The sequence below is a fragment of the Natrix helvetica genome, assembly GCF_964273705.1.
Source record: "Natrix helvetica genome assembly, chromosome: 3".
In the NCBI taxonomy this organism is placed as follows: Eukaryota; Metazoa; Chordata; class Lepidosauria; order Squamata; family Natricidae; genus Natrix; species Natrix helvetica.
The window spans coordinates 2,949,476-2,967,900 of record NC_138549.1 but is presented as its reverse complement, the minus strand read 5'-3'; the positions used below and the strand labels follow the sequence as shown (position 1 = coordinate 2,967,900).

Genomic DNA, 18,425 nt, shown 5'->3' with positions numbered 1-18,425 from the left:
ATTATTCTTCTCTTCCTTCCTTCCTAGTACCTATCTCCTTCCACTTATGACTATAACCATGTTGCTTGTACCTTTAAAATTTATATTGTTTTATTTGTTTCCTAGTATGATTTGATTGCTTATTAGTAACCTTGACGATCACTATGTGTTGTATCTTTTTATTCTTGATGAATCTATTTTATTCTCCTTATGTACACTGAGAACTTATGCACCAAAGACAAATTCCTTATGTGTCCAGTCACACTTGGCCAATAAAGAATTCTATTCTGTTCTGTTTTGTTCTATTCCTTATTCCATTCCATTCCATTTCTATTCTATTCTATTCTATTCTTTCTGGCTTGACTTGCAGTTGGCTGCAATTGCTTCTTTGAACGGAAGCAACTTTTCTGGGGGTTTTTAGAGACTCTGGTTTTTGGGAGATGCTGATTACAGCTTTGCATCCGAACGGAGCAATAACTAAAATCCTGACTTGGAAAAGCGAGAGAGCCAGCCTGCAGGGAAAGGAGGGAGGGAAACTAGAAAATAAATTACATTGATAACAAATTACGACTTGACCTTCCTGCAATTACGCCATTAATTCTGGAGGTTCCGCTTCCATTGGGTTGCAAGATGCCCCAGGGCTCTTGAGAAAGTCAGCTGCCTCTTGTTGGGAGACGTTGGCCAACAGTTGAGGATCTAGCCAAACAGATTCTTTTCCTTGTCTTTTTTTAGCAATTGGATTAGATAAAGAGACACTTAAACAATACTTCGAGGGATTTCGCCACTCTTCAGGGGCTCCAAAGCTGACTTTATCAGTTCTGAATCAGATCTGGATGTTACAGAATCCCAGGAACTCTGCTCATGGATAGGGGTAAGACCACATAGGGGTAAGAGTAAACCCCTGGGAAAATGTTTCTTCTGGATGCCCTCCTCCAAAGGACCAATCCTGCTGAGCTGGACGACCCCTTGGGGCTTCTATCACAGTCCCACTTTGTTGAACTTTAATACCTGGGTATTAAAAGTATTAATACCTAAGGCTCACTTAGACGGAGGGGAGGCAGGTGGGAGTGGGATCTCCGGCCTTTCTCCTCTTCCTCTTCCTCCTCCTTTTTTTCCTCCTGCTGCTGCTGCTTTCTTTTTTCCTTCTCCTCCTTTTTCCTCCTGTTTTCATTTTCCTCCTCCTCCTCTTTCTCCTTTCTTTTTCCTTCTCCTGCTTTCTTTTTCCTTCCCCTCCTCCTCCTTTATTTTTCCTCCTCCTCCTCTCCTCCTCCTCCTACTCCTCTTCTTTCTTCTCCTGCTTTCTCCTCCTCCTCCTCCTCCTTTCTAGGCGGCGGCAGCAGCAGCCAAAGGCAGCGGCGGCTGCTGGCAGCGGAGGGCGGCGCAGTGCTCTCGCCTTCTGCCGGGCTCGGCGGCCGATGCCATGAAGCCTTTCAGAGCGCAGAAGCCCCCCGGGGCCCAAGGTGAGTCGGAGAATGCCCTGAGACTAGGAGGGTCGCGCTGCCGCCGCCGGGGAAGACCCAGGAGGCTCGGCGGGCGCGTGTTTGGCGATCCTGGCCAGCAGACTTTCCTCTCTTAAGTCCGGGCGCCGCGCCCTCCGCGCGCCCCTCTTGCTGGGACCCCCGGGATTCCCCCCACTTCGCTTGCCTCCCTCCCCTCGCTGGAGACAAAGGCGTGGCCGGGAGAGGAGGAGGAGGGAGGGAGGGAGGGCAGGAGACCCTCGTCCCTAAGCCTGTCTTTGGGCTGCCTTCACACGACACGCTGAGCCCCCACCCCACCCCTTAAGACTCTGGAGGGGGCTGCAGGCTACGACACGTGAATGCCGGTCTTTCGCTGACCCGCGTTCTGGACCGCGGAAAGCCCATTCAAAGTCCTCCCGGCCCTTCAGTGGCTGGTATGAAGGGTAGGGGTCTTTCCCCCAAGGTGCTGCATCTGGAGGCTGGGGGGGGGTCTTCTTCTGGGGTTCAGTCAATGTCTTGATGATGCTCAAGGTGAACCACCTGGTCACAAAGACTCACAACCACAAAGCCCCAGCTGAGATCAGCCGCAAAGCAGAGGCTACAGGTATCATCATTAGTTCCCATCCATTTTTTTCTTGTCTCGCCTTCCGGTGCTTTGGGAAACAGGTGGACAACCCCCCCTTCTCTTTGTAGGAGCCCCTCAGATATTGGAAGAGGGCCCAAGACAAGACCTTTGAATAGAATAGAGCCAGAAGGGACCTTGGAGGTCTTCTAGTCCAGCCCCTTGCTCAAGCAGGAGAACCTATACAACTTCAGATAAGTGACTGGCTAGACCAGGGATGGCGAAACTTTTCAGCACCAAGTGCCCAAAATGGATCCCGCATACATGTCCGTGCGCTGGAAACCCAAAGGCCAGCTGGCCAGCATGCGCACGCCTGGGTTTTGGGGCCATTTTATGGGCCATTTTTGGACCATTTTCAGGCCGCACTTTGGGCCATTTTCCGGCCATTTTGGGGGGCATCCTTAGCCTGTTTTCAGACTGTTTATTTGGCCATTTCTCAGGCCAAAGATGGCCTGAAAAATGGCCTGAAAACAACCCCAAAACAGCCTGAAAATAGCCCCAAAATGGCTTGAAAATGGCCTGGAAAACGGACTCGGGTTTTTTGCCGTTTTTTTTTTTTGGCTGGTTTCAAGCTGTTTTCCAGCACTCCGGTGCCCACGAAGACCAGCTGGCATCAGGCGTACCCACAGAGAGGGGTCTGTGTGCCATCTCTGGCACGCATGCCATAGGTTCCCCATTACAGATCTAGAGTCTTCTTAAAAACCTCCAGGGATGGAGAACCCACGGTATCAGATGATGCCACCTGAGCCATTTCTCCTGCAGAGGAACCCAGTTGGAGTAACCTAAGAACAATGGGTTTGGCAAAGAAAGCCACATTATCTTCTTCCCCCTTTTGAAAAAGGGTGACCAGATTCCTCCTGAGTCTTGGCCACCATACATGGAGGGTTCTCCTTCCTTATTAAACAAGGAAGATGTCTTTTGCTTGGAAGCCTGTTTCTTTTAGTCCTGGAGGACCTTAGAGTAGATGTTGTTAGTCCCGAAGTCATGTCCGACCCATCGCAACCCCATGGACCACGTTCCTCCAGGCCTTCCTGTCTTCTACCATCCTCTGGAGTCCATTGAAGCTCACGCCGGGTGCTTCCGTGACTTCATCCAGCCACCTTCTTCTCTGCTGTCCCCTTCTTCTTCTTTTGCCCTCCATCGTTCCCAGCATGAGGCTCTTCTCCAAGGAGTCCTTCCTTCTCCTTAGGTGGCCAAAGTCTTTGAGTTTCCTCTTCAGGATCTGGCCTTCTAAAGAGCAGTCAGGGTTGATCTCCTCTAGGACTGACCAGTTGGATGGCCTTGCAGTCAAAGCTCACCTATTCTCTAAAGCAGGACAAGAAGCAATGGATGGAAGCTAATCAAGGAGAGAACCAACCTAGAACTAAGGAGAAATTTCCACCTTTAACCAGTGGAACGGCTTGCCTTGAGAAGTTCTGGGTGCTCCATCCCTGGAAGCTTTGAAGAAGCTATTGGAGAACCATTTGTCTGAAATGGCACAGGGTCTCCTGCTTGAGCAGGGGTTGGTCTAGAAGACCTCCAAGGTCCCTTCCCACTCTGTTATTATCTCAGCTGTAGGCAAGTGATAGAATGAAAGTCCTTCTGCATTCTGGTTTGGCAGATTTGTTAGAAGACGGAGGAGAGCTGGCGGACGTCCTGTGTGAGTTTGATGCGGTGATAGAGGACTTCTCTTCGCCCATAAAGGAGAGGCACTTCCAATATGAGGAACATCTGGAGAAGATGAAGAGACGGAGCAGCACCAGCATCAGTGACTCTGAGAGTAAGAAGGCTCCATCTTCTTTTCTGTCTTTCTCTTTTCGCGCAACTTCGTCTTACACTGTCGCCACTGGCAAAAACCAAGCATCAAAAATAATCTCCAGGGCAAGTAGTCCTCAAATTACGACCGCGGTTAGGATCGTAATCTATCCTAGTACTGCATTATCAGACAGGGTGTGTGTGTGCAGTGGCCTAGAGGTGGAACTCTCGCCTCATAATCAGGAGGTTGTGAGTCCGTTCCTATGTAGAGGCAGATATTTCTCTCTCTGGGCACGATGAAAATATATCTGCTGAACAAAACTCCGCACTGGTGACAGGAAGGGCATCTGGCCAGTAAAACACTCTGCTAGCTCCATTCAGTTGCTGAGACTCCACCCCACAAGGGATGATGGGGTCATTAAAAGGAGATGATTATTGGACAGGGTGGGGGGATTAGAGAGAAAAAAAGATGGCGGCCTCAGTCCTATGAATGAAGGGCCACCCCCTTATAAGCATGGATTGCCCCGCCCATAAAAAGGGGTGGGCTTTTTGGTCATGCACTTTCAATCACCATTTTTACTTTTTTTTAAAAAAAATCTCTTTCCCGTGGTTGCCATGGCACCCATTCATATTCTGCAGCTGAAATGCCAGAAAGAGATAATTTGATTATTTAGGCAGTTCCTCGGCTTACAACAGTTCATTTAGTGACCGTTTGAAGTTACAACAGGACTGAAAAAAAGGACCCACAACCGTTTTTCTCAGTTATGTCCTTTGCAGAATCCCTGTGGGGTGAATTTTGATCAAAATTGAAATGCTTGGCAACTGGCATGTACTCATGACGGTTGCAGTGTTCCCAGGGTCACGTGATCCCCTTTTGCGACCTTCTGACCAGCAAAGTCATCAGTGGGAAGCCAGATTCACTTAACAACTGGGTTACTCACTTATCAACTGCAGTGATTTACTTAACAACGGCGGCAAGAAAGGTGACAACATGGGGCAAAATTCACTGAACAACTGTTTCACTTAGCAACATAAATAGGGGGGGGTCACTTGTGATCATAAGTCGAGGACTACCTGTGTTTTGATAGGGGGGCAGACTATTATCTCGGCTAGTTGGCTACTGAGTGGCTAAGACGCTGAGCCTGTCGATCAGAAAGGCTGGCAGCCACTTATCTGGAATGGTCTCCCGCTTGAGCAGGGGGTTGGACTAGAAGACCTCCAAGGTCCCTTCCAGCTCTATCCTGATTGATCAATTGACCTGTAGCCCTCTAATAGTGCAGATATTTATCTGCGTATTTTCTCCATGCACTTTTCAGACGGCTTATGTGCGGTGTCAGTCCTACTTAGCCTTGACTGACCATCAATTACGGCCCCACTTCACTCGGATCCGATCTCTGAATTGTGAAACTTCATGCTGCTCCTTGAGTCCTAATCTCTGGAGCAAATCGGGTCGTGCCAGTAATCCATCTTTAGGTGAAGAGACAGGGGCCGCTTCCACCGTTTCGTGGCTGACCATCCGTGGTGGGTCCCCACCGGTTCGGACTGCTTCAGCCGAACCGGTAGTGGCTTGGCGGCCTGGGTTGTTGAAACCGGTTCTTCTACACTGCCGCCATCTTGATATTTCGTCCTGCGCATGCGCAGAACAATTTTCATTGTACAAATGTATTTATTTTTTTCATTTGTTAACATTTTGCGTGGGCACAGAACTATTGATGTGCAAACGCACAAGCGCATGCAGCATTTGAGAAGATATGGGCACAGAACTGGCAGTAATGCCCGCAGCAGCCCACCCCTGCTGTCCATCGGTGGTCCACCAGACCACAGATGGAGGAGCCCTGCTCTGGAGACGGAATAATTGCAGGGTGTCTGGAAGGAGGAGAAGGCCGTTTGGGCTGAGAATAGCTTGTTTTCCCATCCATTTGGAAGGGAAAAAAACCCGCTCGAATCTGCTTACACGCACGGATGCCAGGCCGCTGGGCTTCGCTTTCTTTTTTCTGATTTTGCTTTCCAGAATGGAAAAAAATGGCTAGATATCCCCCCCCTTTTTTTTTACCCCCTCCCTACCAATGGTAACCTTTGTAGTGAAAGCTGAGAGGGGGAGAAAACAGGGAAATTTTTTCTTTCTGGGAAGAAAGACTCCTTATTCTGCAAGAATCCTAACACATCGGGTTTGCCCTTCGCGGTCATTTAGCAACGTCCCCGTGTTAGATCTGCAGCTGGGCATCCGTTCTTCCACTTAAACCCTTCCTTGGCATCGGTGTCCTTTTCCTCCCACGTCTTGAGTTGAATGGGTAGTACCAATTTCACGAGATCGCCCAGTTTCCTTGGCAACACTGGTTGTTGGTTTCTTTTTTTTTGCAAAATGTCAGTGTGGGAGAAGCCAGGCTGGGAGGAGGCGGGAGGTGGAAACCCGTCTGTGGCAGGGAAGGAGGAGGCAGGCTGGCGATGTTTTGTCTGTAAACAACTTTTATTGGAAGGAAGAACACACATCCTCCCCTTTAATTCCCTCCACAACGGCTGGCAGATTCATACCAGCCTTCCTGGGTTGCATATGCAGAGGGCGGCAAAATCCTCAGCCGGCATGTGGCTTATTATCTTTTCCCCTGCTACCGGTAGTAATATGAGACAGGATAGTAACCAACAGCACACTGCAGTTGTGGAATACACCCAGGGGAAGTTGGATGCAAAGCAACAGAGTAACAGAGTTGGAAGGGACCTTGGAGGTCTTCTAGTCCAACCCCCTGCTCAAGCAGGAAACCCTATTCCAGTGATGGTGAACCTTTTTGTTGTCACGTACCAACGGCACCCGCAAATGCAATGCGTGTGTGAAAACCCCCCCTCGTGAACCCCCCACGCATGCCCCCCCCGTGCATGCAAGCGTGACTCCCATGCTCCTCCCTGTGCATGAACCCCCCTCACCCCATTTTGGCTTCCAGGTTGGTGCAGGAGGCCATCCAGGCCCAACTCGGGGCATGGGGGAGCACACACGCCCCCCCAATGCAATGCGCATTTCCTCTTCCCCCTGCATGTCCCCTGCATGCACCCTGCCCTCCACCCCCCCGTGCATGCATGGTAGAGACCCGAAAACCAGCTGGCCTGTGGGAGGCACATGTGTATGTGCGTTAGAGCTGAGGCAACGGCTGGTGTGCCCACAGGGGGGGGGCTCTGTGTGCCACCTCTGGCATGCATTCCATAGGTTTGCCATCATGGCCTTACATCACTTCAGACAACCGTGGTCCAAATTCTTCTTAAAAACTTCCAGTGTTGGAGCATTCACAACTTACGGAGGCAAGTTGTTCCCCTGATTAATGGTTCTAAATGTCAGGAAATTTCTCCTCAGTTCTAAGTTGCTTCTCTCCTTGATTAGTTTCCACCCATTGCTTCTTCTCCTGCCCTCAGGTGCCTTGGAGAATAGTTTCACTCCCTCTTCTTTGTGGCAACCCCTGAGATATTGGAAGACTGCTATCATGTCTCCCCCAGTCCTTCTTTTCATTAAACTAGACATACCCAGTTCCTGCAACCATTCTTCATATGTTTTAGCCTCTAGTCCCCTCATCCTCTTCGTTGCTCTTCTCTGCAGTCTTTCCAAAGACTCAACCTCTTTCTAGAATGTCAGCATCTTATCTGATGTTATGAGTGGCAATTATGCCTCTTTTTACATTGAAGAGGATCTGCTTCTCCTGGGTGGTGAAGTCCTTGTAGCATAGAAAACTCTGAACTTCCACTTTTTGTAAACGGAGCGGGAAAGGATCACCTTTGGCCCATCTAAAGGGAACGAAGCAAAGTGGTGCATGGAGCCATTACTCATCTTCCCCCCTTGGTGCAAAACAAGCTGCCTTTTAGCTACTGAATGAGATCACTCCCAGATCACTTTAGGAACATTTTAGTACAGATAAAAAATGCTGTGCCCTCCTACAGAGGAAGAATGTCCCAATTCAGCAGCTTTCCACTGATAGAGAAAGAATTGGGAGGTTTTCTCCTACTGACCAAGAGAACAGCTGGGAAAAGGCCAAATCAAGCAGCCAACATTCTAATTTCATGCTTAGGTTAAATAAGGAAAGGAAACCAGTCAAATGACTGCCTGCTGTTTTTTCATTTTTTATACACAAAGATTTGTGTATAGTCAGTGGAGGAAACAGCGAGATTAATTAATTGGTTAATGCAGAGGAACATGGAGAAGTAATATTTCAAGAGTGGTGATGGAAACACCAGTTTAACCCTAAGTAAGTAAGTAAGTAAGTGAGTGAGTGAGTAAGGAAGGAAGGAAGGGACAGAAAAGGGAACGGAGAAAGGAAAAGAGAAAAGAGAAGGAAGGAAAGAGAGGGAGGGATGAAGGAAAATATATAGGGAAGGGAGACAGGGAGGAAAAGACAGAAGAAAGATGGAAAGAAGGAAAGGAGGAACATAGAAAAGGGAAGGGAGGGAGGGAGGAAAAGACAGAAAAGAAAAAGAATAGAATAGAATAACAGAGTTGGAAGGGACCTTGGAGGTCTTCTAGTCCAACCCCCTGCCTAGGCAGGAAACCCTATACCGTTCCAGACAAATGGCTACCCAACCTCTTCTTAAAATCCCCCAGTGTTGGGGCATTCACAAATTTCTCCTCAGTTCTAAGTTGCTTCTCTCCTTGATTAGTTTAGATTTTGATTAGTAAAAAGAAAGGGATGGAGAGGGAAGGGAGGAAAAAACTGAAAAGAGAAGAAAGAAAGAAAGAAAGAAAGGGAACGAAAGACAGAAAAGGAAAGGGAGAAAGGAAGGAAAGAAAAGACAGAACAGAGAAGAAAGGGAGGGAGGGAGGAGGAAGTCAAGATTGCTTCATTTTGATTGAAATTGGCAAGCTTTCATGGTACTCCACAGCTATAAAGTCGGGTTCCTGATTTGCCCCACCCCAAAAGGTTGACAATTCACTCTTTATATTATAAACCATCCATCTCTGCTTATTTTCAGGAGCCTAATGCTCTTCTGCCTGTAGTAGCCCCGTCGTTCTCGCTCCCTCGCACCTTGCGCAGGTGGATCTAACGACTGAGAAGGAGACCCACATTTTCCGAACTGAAGACTTAGCATCCCGTCCAGGAGATGCTTAACGTGGGAACCGGGGCCCTACCACACACATATAATTTTACACCAGCGAGGATGTAAAAGGGAAGGAAAAAACTCTTCTAAAATGGTTTTCTCCTGGGGTGGGTGGGTGTAGAAAGAAGCACTAGTATCTCTTCTTTAGCTTTGTTTTTTTCCCAACGTGGTTTTGTAGCAATGGTTAAGTGTTGCTTAGAACCAGGGGCTATATTTAAGCGGAGCACTTGAGGTTTTGCTGAGTTCGGGAACAGAAATAAACTGGAGCTAACCCTGAATTATTTCACTTGCTAAGGTAAGCCTCCATCCTTTCCCTACTCCAAACCTTTCATTAAGGAGGGTTTTGCCTCAGCCCCGAAGAGCCTGGAATCACAAGAGGCAGAAAATTGGAAAAGGGCCGTGTAACCAATGAGTCCGTTTGCAAGAGCTGAAATTAAAGCCCCCTCCACAGTGGTCACTCTAGCCTCCAACTTGGACATGTCAGGGGAAGCCAACCTGGCTCGTTCAAAGCCTTTTAAGGGTGGGAGCAACAAACAAGCCATCATAAAACAAACAAACAAACCCACTTGAGCGGTGGAAATGATAGTCTACTCTACACGCTTTGGCCAGTATTTAAAATATGGTGGTCTTAATATGTATAGCTAGGTCTACCAAGCCACCTGCTGAGGCTTCAGAAGAACACCCAGTTCCAAGTCTCCTCTTCTTAGAATAAAGAATAGAATATAGAAAAATAGAGTTGGAAGGGACCTTGGAGGTCTTCTAGTCCAACCCCCTGCCTAGGCAGGAAACCCTACACAACTTCAGACAAATAGTTATCCAACCTCTTCTTAAAGACTTCCAGTGTTGGGGCATTCACAACTTCTGGAGGCAAGTTGTTCCACTGATTAATTGTTCTAACTGTCAGGAAATTTCTCCTTAGTTCTAAGTTGCTTCTCTCCTTGATTAGTTTCCACCCATTACTTCTTGTCCTGCCCTCAGGTGCTTTGGAGAATAGTTTGACTCCCTCTTCTTTGGGGCAGCCCCTGAGATATTGGAAGACTGCTTTTTGTCCTGCCCCCAGGGACTTTAAAATAGGAGACATGGTCCTTCTCCACTTCTGTCGGTTTTTCAATTGGGGAATTCAAGTTAGAGTACAATACAATACAATAACAGAATGGAAGGGACCTTGGGGGTCTTCTAGTCCAACCCCCTGCTCAGGCAGGAAACCCCACACCACTTCAGACAAATGGCTATCCAACATCTTCTTTAAAACTTCCAGTGCTGGAGAATTCACGACTTCTGGGGATAAGTTGTTCTACTGGTTAATTGTTCTAACTGTCAGGAAGTTTCTCCTCAGTTCTAAGTTGCTTCTCTCCTTGATTAGTTTCCACCCATTGCTTCTTGTTCTGCCCTCAGGTGCCTTGGAGAATAGTTTGACTCCCTCTTCTTTGGGGCAGCCCCTGAGATATTGGAAGACTGCTATCATGTCCCCCCCCCTCCTTCTTTTCATTAAACTAGACATACCCAGTTCCTGCAACCGTTCTTCATATGTTTTAGCCTCCAGTCCCCTAATCCTCTTTGTTGCTCTTCTCTGCATTCTTCCTAGAGTCTCCACATCATTTCTACATCGTGGCAACCAAAACTGAATGCCGTATTCCAAGTGTGGCCTTACCAAGGCCTTATGAAGTGTGTGTGTCTGTCTGTCTGTCTTTTGGTGTCAATAAGCTTGATTAACTCTTATTACAGATTTGCTGTCTAACTCTAAGTTGACCACTTTGTTCCAGGCGCGGATTCCCTGTGTGGACACAGCCTGAGCTTTAGTGATGAAAAGTTACATTCCTCTCCTCCATCCAGTCCTCCTGGCTCTTCTCCCACGATCGCTTCTCGCAAAGGTACGGTTTGAAGGCTCTTTTTAGAAATAGAAATAAAACATTATCCAGAGTGGGAATCACGATCGGCCGAATGTGATCGTGGGGAGGATACAAATGGTTGCTAAGTGTGAAACCTGGTCATAAGTCACATTTTTTCAGAAATAGCAGAAGTTGCAATTTTGCTGGAAGAGCAGTGGTAAGGTTCTTGGGTTACCAATTAAGGGACCGAGTCAGCGGATAATCTGTTTTGCTTTTTCATCCCTATATCCATCTCTTTGGCCCCCTCAAACATTTTCCTTTAGTTTGCAAGATTTCCAAAAAGTAAAGAGAGTACCAGAAAACTAACCGTCAAGTCAACTTTTCTATTGCGTAGACATCATCGGTTTTGTAATTGTCTTTTTTTCTTCCCAGCAAAACTTGGAGACACCAAAGAACTAGCAGACTTTATTGCTGATCTTGATAGAGTTTTGGCAAGTAAGTAATCAACCTTGATTCCTAGTAGATATCTGGGCAAGGATCAGGGTACACACCAATAGATTCCTGCCCAGGAAACAATGAACAGATATGACTCTGCACGCAAAGGAAATCCACCAGGACAATGTCAAAAAAAAAAAAAAAAGGTCAAGAAGGCAGCTGTGACTATACAAAGCCTTGGTCTTTTGTACAGGTGTGTATCAGACTTTGCACCTGAATGCAGGAACCTATTTAGATGCATAGGAATACATTGATTTAGGTCAAAAGGACTAAGGCTATGTTAGAAATTGTGTTTACATATAGCACCACAGAGCAAACAAGGAGCACCATCACCATGTGCTTTACTGCTCAGCTGCTTAACTGTAACAGGAAACAGGAAGCTCTACTTAAATCAAAAGAGCATAGAGTATATACCATAGATCCAAACTTGTAAAAACTTCCATATGCTGGCTGAATACTACTGTGGTTGTTGCATGGAAATACATCCCAATAATGAATTCCAACAGGCTGAATTAATGTTTGACTGGATGCTTCCATTGGGAATCTGAATACAGGTAGTCCTTGACGTACAACTACAATTGAGCCCAAAATCTCTGCTGCTAAACATGACATTTGTTAAGTGAGTTTTGCCCCATTATATAACTTTTCTCACCACGGTGGTTACATGAATCACCCCAGCTGTTAAGTTAGTAAATGAATCTGGCTTCTACACTGACTTTGCCAGAAGTTCGCAAAGGGGGATCACATGACCCTGGGACACTGCAACCGTCATAAATATGAATTGGTTGTTTGAATTTTAACCACATAAGCAAGAGATGTTGCAGAAAAAAACAATTATAAGGAGGAGTGGGCTTCAAAAATTTCAGCAACGGGGTCTCTGCCCGGTTGCTGGTTGGGTGTGGCCATGGTGGGCGTGGCCTACTCAGCGTCCTGCACCATGGAGGAGGGGCGTTTTCACCTTCCCCGGGCTCCTTGAACCTTTGGGAGGGCGTAGACTCCCTCCCCCGGCCTGTTTTCCCACCTCCCTGAGCCTCCGTGCAGGCCCTGCACTTACCTCGCATTCAAAACGGGCCGCGTGAAGACTCCTGGGAGGGGAGAGACATAGTGGGCGGGGCCAGCCAGGGGTGGGATTTAGAGATTCTCTGAATTGGCCATAACATTAACTAAGCATTCTCCCAAACCCAGACAAACCCGTAGCAGCCTACCCCTGGTTAGGGGTAACAAAATAGTAACTTCTTGTCATAACTTTGAATGGTCACTAAATGAAACGGCTGTAAGTTGGGGGCTACCTGTCTAGGTTACTTACTTTAGCTCCAGTTTATTTCACTCCATGTTCAGACCTTGTATCTATCATTCCAATTGCATTGCAAATGCATCTTGGAAGAGTATTTATGCTGTGCAGACATAACAGTAATATTTATTCCATCTGAATGTTTGCACAGGTATGTGAAATACTGAATTTTGACCCAAAACCTGCCTTCAAAAGGATGAGATGGAGTTATATTCCTGCAACCCACCATCCAATGGGACCGACACAGGACTCCTTCCCTCCTCAGTATTTTTCCAGCAACTGCCTCTTACACTTTTAACACGTCGTAATTGTGATTTTTCTACAGACAGAAACAAATAACACAAGAGCTCAAAAGGCTTTTAAAAAAAAATGTAGCTTAACATTCTTTTAAAGGGGCTTTTATGAAAAGATTGGAAATTCTATATCATTAACTTGGAAACGTTTTCACGATAATATATTTTTGTACGCAAATAAAAGCTAAACTGGAACTTAATATATATAAATAGGGTGAGAGAGATTGAACAGGTGGATGGATGGATGTTTGTCTAGATGAATTGATGGACAGATGAAAGATGGATGGATGCTAATTAATTGAGGATAGGTAGCTAGATGATAGTATAGGATGAATAGATGGCTAATTAATTGAGATAAATGAGAAATGAACACAGAGAGGGGTGGGTGGATGTTTAATTGCATGGGAGGATAGACAGAGAGAGATATGATAGATAGAAAGAGAAAGAAATGACAATAGATGGGTAGAGGGCTAATTGATTAATAGAGGGGATTGATAAATGGATGATAAATTACAGTGGATGGACGAAAGAGATTGATTGAAAGAGAAAATGATAGACAGGTGGGAGATAGAATACATGGAAAGGCTGATAAATATTTAATTGAAAGGGAAGGTGATGGATGGATGAATAGATAGATGGACGGACAGATAGATACATAGTTAAATGGATAATTGATAGAGAAAGGGATAAGAGTGGTAGAAAAAGAGACATCGTTTAAAGGCTATGAACTACTTACTGTTTTGTGTTCTACTTTTTCCTCTACAAACTTGTAGTAATTAATTAGAATAGTCTCCATCTAAACACTAGTCAGGAATTTCAGATATTGCTGGATTATTCCGTCCTTTTAGTTCTGGATTTTAGCACTTGCCAGGTTTGTAAAAATTTCATTCTGTTTATTAATGTCATTTGCCCCTACAACGGGATGAGATTCCTTACCTGATAATTGCTGTAGATTACTCCAGGGACACCACAGAAGCTTAATTGTCTTCCACAATGATTGTCTCAACCATTCCGTTCACAGCAAAAGCTCCCTTTGAATAATATTAGCAGTAAAATAGCCACGCAGGATTGTTGTTTGCAAAAAAAAAAACAACATAAAAATCCTCTTCAAAACTGTGGTCCACAGTTATTAAGTGTGCTTAATAAAAGCTAAGTTTTGAAACCTCAAATGTTTTCTGGTAGTAACTTATTTCATGATTATTTTTCATGTTCCCGCACGAAAGGAAGCTGTGAATGGTAATTACAATAGCTTGAAGCCGGCAAATGTTTTTTTTTTAATTGGATGTACATATTTCCTGCTGTGCAATAAATGAATTCTTTAAAATAGCAACTCAGAGCAACCTCAGTTTCTTTTTTAAAAAAATCACACTTCTTATCCGGAAACTTTAAAAATGGAAGACTATGGTTGCAGCCAGTAGGGTAGAAGAGAGAAACATGACCACTCCCTGGAAGCTCTTGGTTGGGTGACTGGCAAAAAATTGGGATTTATCAACCAATGGGAGGCTACAAATTGTCATCTCTGCCGGGAGATAAAATAACCATCAGTTTCCACAAGTGATCATCCTAGTTCAGTGGTGGGCTCCAGCCGGTATGGCCCGATACGATAGTAGTCCGGTAGTAGTCGGGAGCAGCAGCCACCGTAAGGTACTGTGCCTCGTTTGACCCATCTGCGTTCCATACCTGTTTTGAAGGCAACTGGGCCAATTGTGCACGCACACACAGCACGCAGCGCCTGCGTGACCTCCGACGAGCAGCTGGGTGTTGCAGGGGCAATGGAGTGCGCATGCATGTGCAGGGCAGGTCAAGCACATGCAGAGCGTACGTCCGGTGTGTGCACGAACGGACCACGAGCAACGTACCGATAGCGAAGGTAAGAGCAACCCACCACTGTCCTCTTTTAATGGCCCCATTAATCCCTTGAGGGTGGAGTCTGGGCAACTGAATGGAGATGAGTGTTTACTGGCCGGATGCCCTTCCCTGTTGCCAGTGTGGAGTTTTTTTTCCATCAGATATATTCTCATTGTGCCCAGAGAGAGAAATATCTGCCTCTACCTAGGATCGAACTCACGGCCTCCGATTGTAAGGCGAGAGCTCTATGCTTAGATCTATTCATGGGTGTTGATTGCAGAAAGCAGGCCGAGAGGCCAAGTCAGGAGACATACATAAGCAAGCAAAGAGAAGGAAAGCTTACTCGAAAGCTACACAGTGGCGGTTGCGTCTCTGGGGAGGATGCAGGAAGCGCTGTGCATAAACACAAGTGTGCGTGCCCATTCATTTTCGACCACCGCAATTCCTGCAGCTGGTGTGTGGCCTCCAGAAGGAGTGGTGCAACTCTCTGTAGGTTGAAAATCTTTACATTATAACAGCACATGGATAGGATAGACTTTCCTCCGGTTTAGAAAAGGGATATTCATCAGAAAAAATCAGAGATTTTATGATTTTATGCATATTTCCCGATCTGCTATACAGACAGTCCTCGACTTATGCATACAATTGAGTCCAAAATTTATGTTGCTAAGCGAGGCAGTTGTTAAGTGAATTTTGCCCCGTGTTTCCACCTTTCTCACTACGGTCGTTAAGTGAATCGCTGCAAGTTCCTAAATTAGTAACACAGTCGTTATGGGAATCCGGCTTCCCTCATTGACTGGGCTCGTTAGGTCGCAAAAGGGGAATCACATGACCCCAGGACTCTGCAACCGTCATAAGTACATGCCAGTTGCCAAGCTTTTGATCCCACGACCGCGGGGAGGCTGCAACGGGAAGCGTGCAAAGGTTGTGCAAGTCCATTTTTTTCTGGGCCGGGTGTAACTTTGAACGGTCACTAAAAGAACCGTTGTAAGTCGAGGACCCCCTGTGGCTATCCAGCCTCCGATTGCTGCAAGGGATTCGTCGAAAGGGGCAGCTTCCCAAGGAAGATTTGTTGACAGGAACTCCGCAAAGTCCGTTCCCGCGCACCTGTCCAGTTTTACTGGGATGGGGAGGGGTGTCAGGGAGGGGAGGGGGAGGTCTCTCTTCCTCCTCTATTCAGCCCCCGCCCCTCCGCACCTTCCTTTTAATTTAAATTAACGGACCCTTTCATTCCAGTGAACGCCACGAAAATTGTAGGCACAAGGAGTTCTTTGGACGAAAAGAAGTGGCAGCCTTCCAAGTCTCCAGCTGCTCGCAAGCAACTCAACGAGTTCTGAAGGGAAGGTTTGTTTGTGGGGTTCCCCCTCCCCTTCTTTCGCTTGCCATGAAACGAAGCGCACAACTACACACTTTTCCGCCGCATTCGGTGGAGAATAAGAATAGGAAAAGAGGGAAATCCACACGAACGGCTCGTCTTTCGTTTTTCAAACGGCGAGAGATGGAAAACGTAGAGCCATCCCTGTTTTTCGCACAGCTCGGGATGCAGCTGGTGGGTTTTCTTTTTTTAAAGTAGCATCTCATATGGGTTCCTCCCCCCCCCCAAAAAAGGTCACCAATAGGGGCAAGGCTCCCTTCACAAATGTCTCGCTTAACGACAGAAATGTGGGGCTCAATTGGTGTCGTAAGGAAGCCGAGAACTGCCTGCATCTTAAATGTTGCTGAAGTTCAGGAATACGGACACGCTGAGGCTCGTTCCTTGAGTGACATTTTTGGAAGAAGCCAGCGAGAGGTTATCGAGAGGTAAACAAACATCAGGAGGTCGTTTTTGGCTGGGTGGATTCATAGCGAATCATTCGGTCTGTCTGCATGAAAGGAAATCTTCTTGCTAAGGTTTTTGAAGTCTTAAGGTTTAGAACATTCTCGTGTTGTCTGAGCTTGCGTGTTTTTCTTCCAGGAGTTTCATGACCCAACTAGGTAACGTAATCAGTGCTAAAGGGAGGGGACATGGAGGGAGGAGGAGAAGGAAGGGGAAAAGGAGGTGGAGGGAGGACTGTGGGTTCCTTGGTGTTCTCTGAGCTTGTTTCATTATAGACGGTTCATGACCCAACTAAGTAACTTCATCAATGCTAGAAGGGAGTTGGGTTTATAGGGAGGAGGAAGAAGAGGAGGAGGAAGACGACTGTGGGTTCCTTGGTCCTCTCTGAGGAAGATGATGATGGGGTCCTTGTGGCTCTGAGTGTGCTTGTTTTCTTGCAGACGTTTTATGACCCAGCTAGGTAACATCATCAGTGCTAGAAGGGAATGCGGTTTACAGGGAGGAGGAGGAGGGAATGGAAGAGGACGACGACGACTGTGGAGTTCTTGGTGTTCTGAGTTTGCTTGTTTTTCTGCAAGAAAACAAGCAAGCTCAGAGAGAACCAAGGACCCCACAGTCCTCCTCCTCCCTGTAAACTAAACTCTCTTCTAGCACTGATGATGTTATCTAGTTGGGTCGTGAAACATCTGGCAGAAAACAAGGAAGCTTAAAGAGCATCCAGGACTCCCCCTTGGCAACCCTGAACTGCAAATCTTCTCTTGACTGGTACTTTCTGGCCCGCCTGTGCCATCAGGAAGCATACTTTATTTATTTCCTTGATTTATAGACTTAACTTTGCTCTCCGTGCCTACAACAGCTTGTGTTTTGAGCGGTTGCATTGGCTGGGTCCATTTCTTCCCCCTTTCGAGGGTCACGGCACGTTGCCATCCCAACCCTTGGCACAGGGTGCAAGAGTGAGGCTGGAGAGGCAGCTTAGAAACGGCCCCCACCTCGCCTCTGCCTGCAAAGACTTGTCAATCAGGAAGACGAACGGCTAGAAGGGAGTTTGGGGGAAATCCTGCCTTTTGTGACAAAAAAACACACACTTCTTAGACAAGATGCTTTCCACAGCAATGGGGACCACAACTCAGCCCAAAATTTATATCGTTGAGCGAGACGTTCCTTAAGAGAATTTTGTCCCATTTTACAACCTTGCTGGCCACGGTCGTTAAGTGGATCATCACAGCTGTTAAGTTAGTAACACGCCTGTTAAGTGAATCCGGGTTCTCCATTGGACTTTGCTTGCCCGTAAGTTGCAAAAGGGGATCACAAGACCCCAGGGGGGAATGACACTACCACCGTCATAAATATGAGTCCTGGGGGACACGACCACCGTCATAAATATGAGTCAGTTGCCAAAGCGTCTGAACTTTCATCACACGACCACAGGGAGGCTGCGAAGGTCCTAAGTGTTGAAAACACTCGTCAGTCGCTTTTTCCAGCGCCGTTGTCAATTTGAAGGGTCACTAAACTGTTGCAAATTGACAGCTACCTGTAGTAGCTTCATCGGAATGCTTTTTAACTCAGAAGAGACGTCTCAACGCAGCTCCAAGGCAGCCCGTTTACATCAGCAGCAAAATACGATTTAGCCGCTGTGCAATCCAGGCATTCCACTGCAACTTGTTGTCGGTCTGCCGGCCGATTGTCAAGGAGAGACAACTTCTCCTCCTCCGCCTTTCGTGGTGCCACAAAGGCTGGCACCTTCTCTCGAGTGAGGAGGTTTGGCTTCCTAAGCAGATTCTCCTCTGGAGGAGGAAATTGGTCTTTCTCGAGGTTTGCGCAAAAGAGACACGGAGGAGATCTCGGACAGAGGTCAGGCGCCTGAGCGTGTTGTTGACGAGTGGCAATTCTTCCCTAGCATGGAGAGGCTGGAGAAACACAAGCACGGTCTGTTGAAATAATTCTTTAAAAAAACAAACTCATATTATGGCAATATACTCACATATATTCCG

General features: G+C 46.7%; 1 protein-coding gene across 1 annotated transcript; it reads left to right on the top strand.

The window, feature by feature from the left end:
- The first annotated feature begins 1,298 nt into the window (after window positions 1-1,298).
- On the top strand, window positions 1,299-14,104 carry RGCC (regulator of cell cycle). The gene is made up of 5 exons (XM_081947947.1): window positions 1,299-1,439; window positions 3,659-3,817; window positions 10,626-10,733; window positions 11,124-11,186; window positions 12,629-14,104. The coding sequence occupies exons 1-5, from the start codon at window positions 1,400-1,402 to the stop codon at window positions 12,634-12,636; spliced, it is 378 nt and encodes a 125-aa protein (XP_081804073.1). The 5' UTR covers window positions 1,299-1,399; the 3' UTR covers window positions 12,637-14,104.
- Window positions 14,105-18,425: the final 4,321 nt, after the last annotated feature.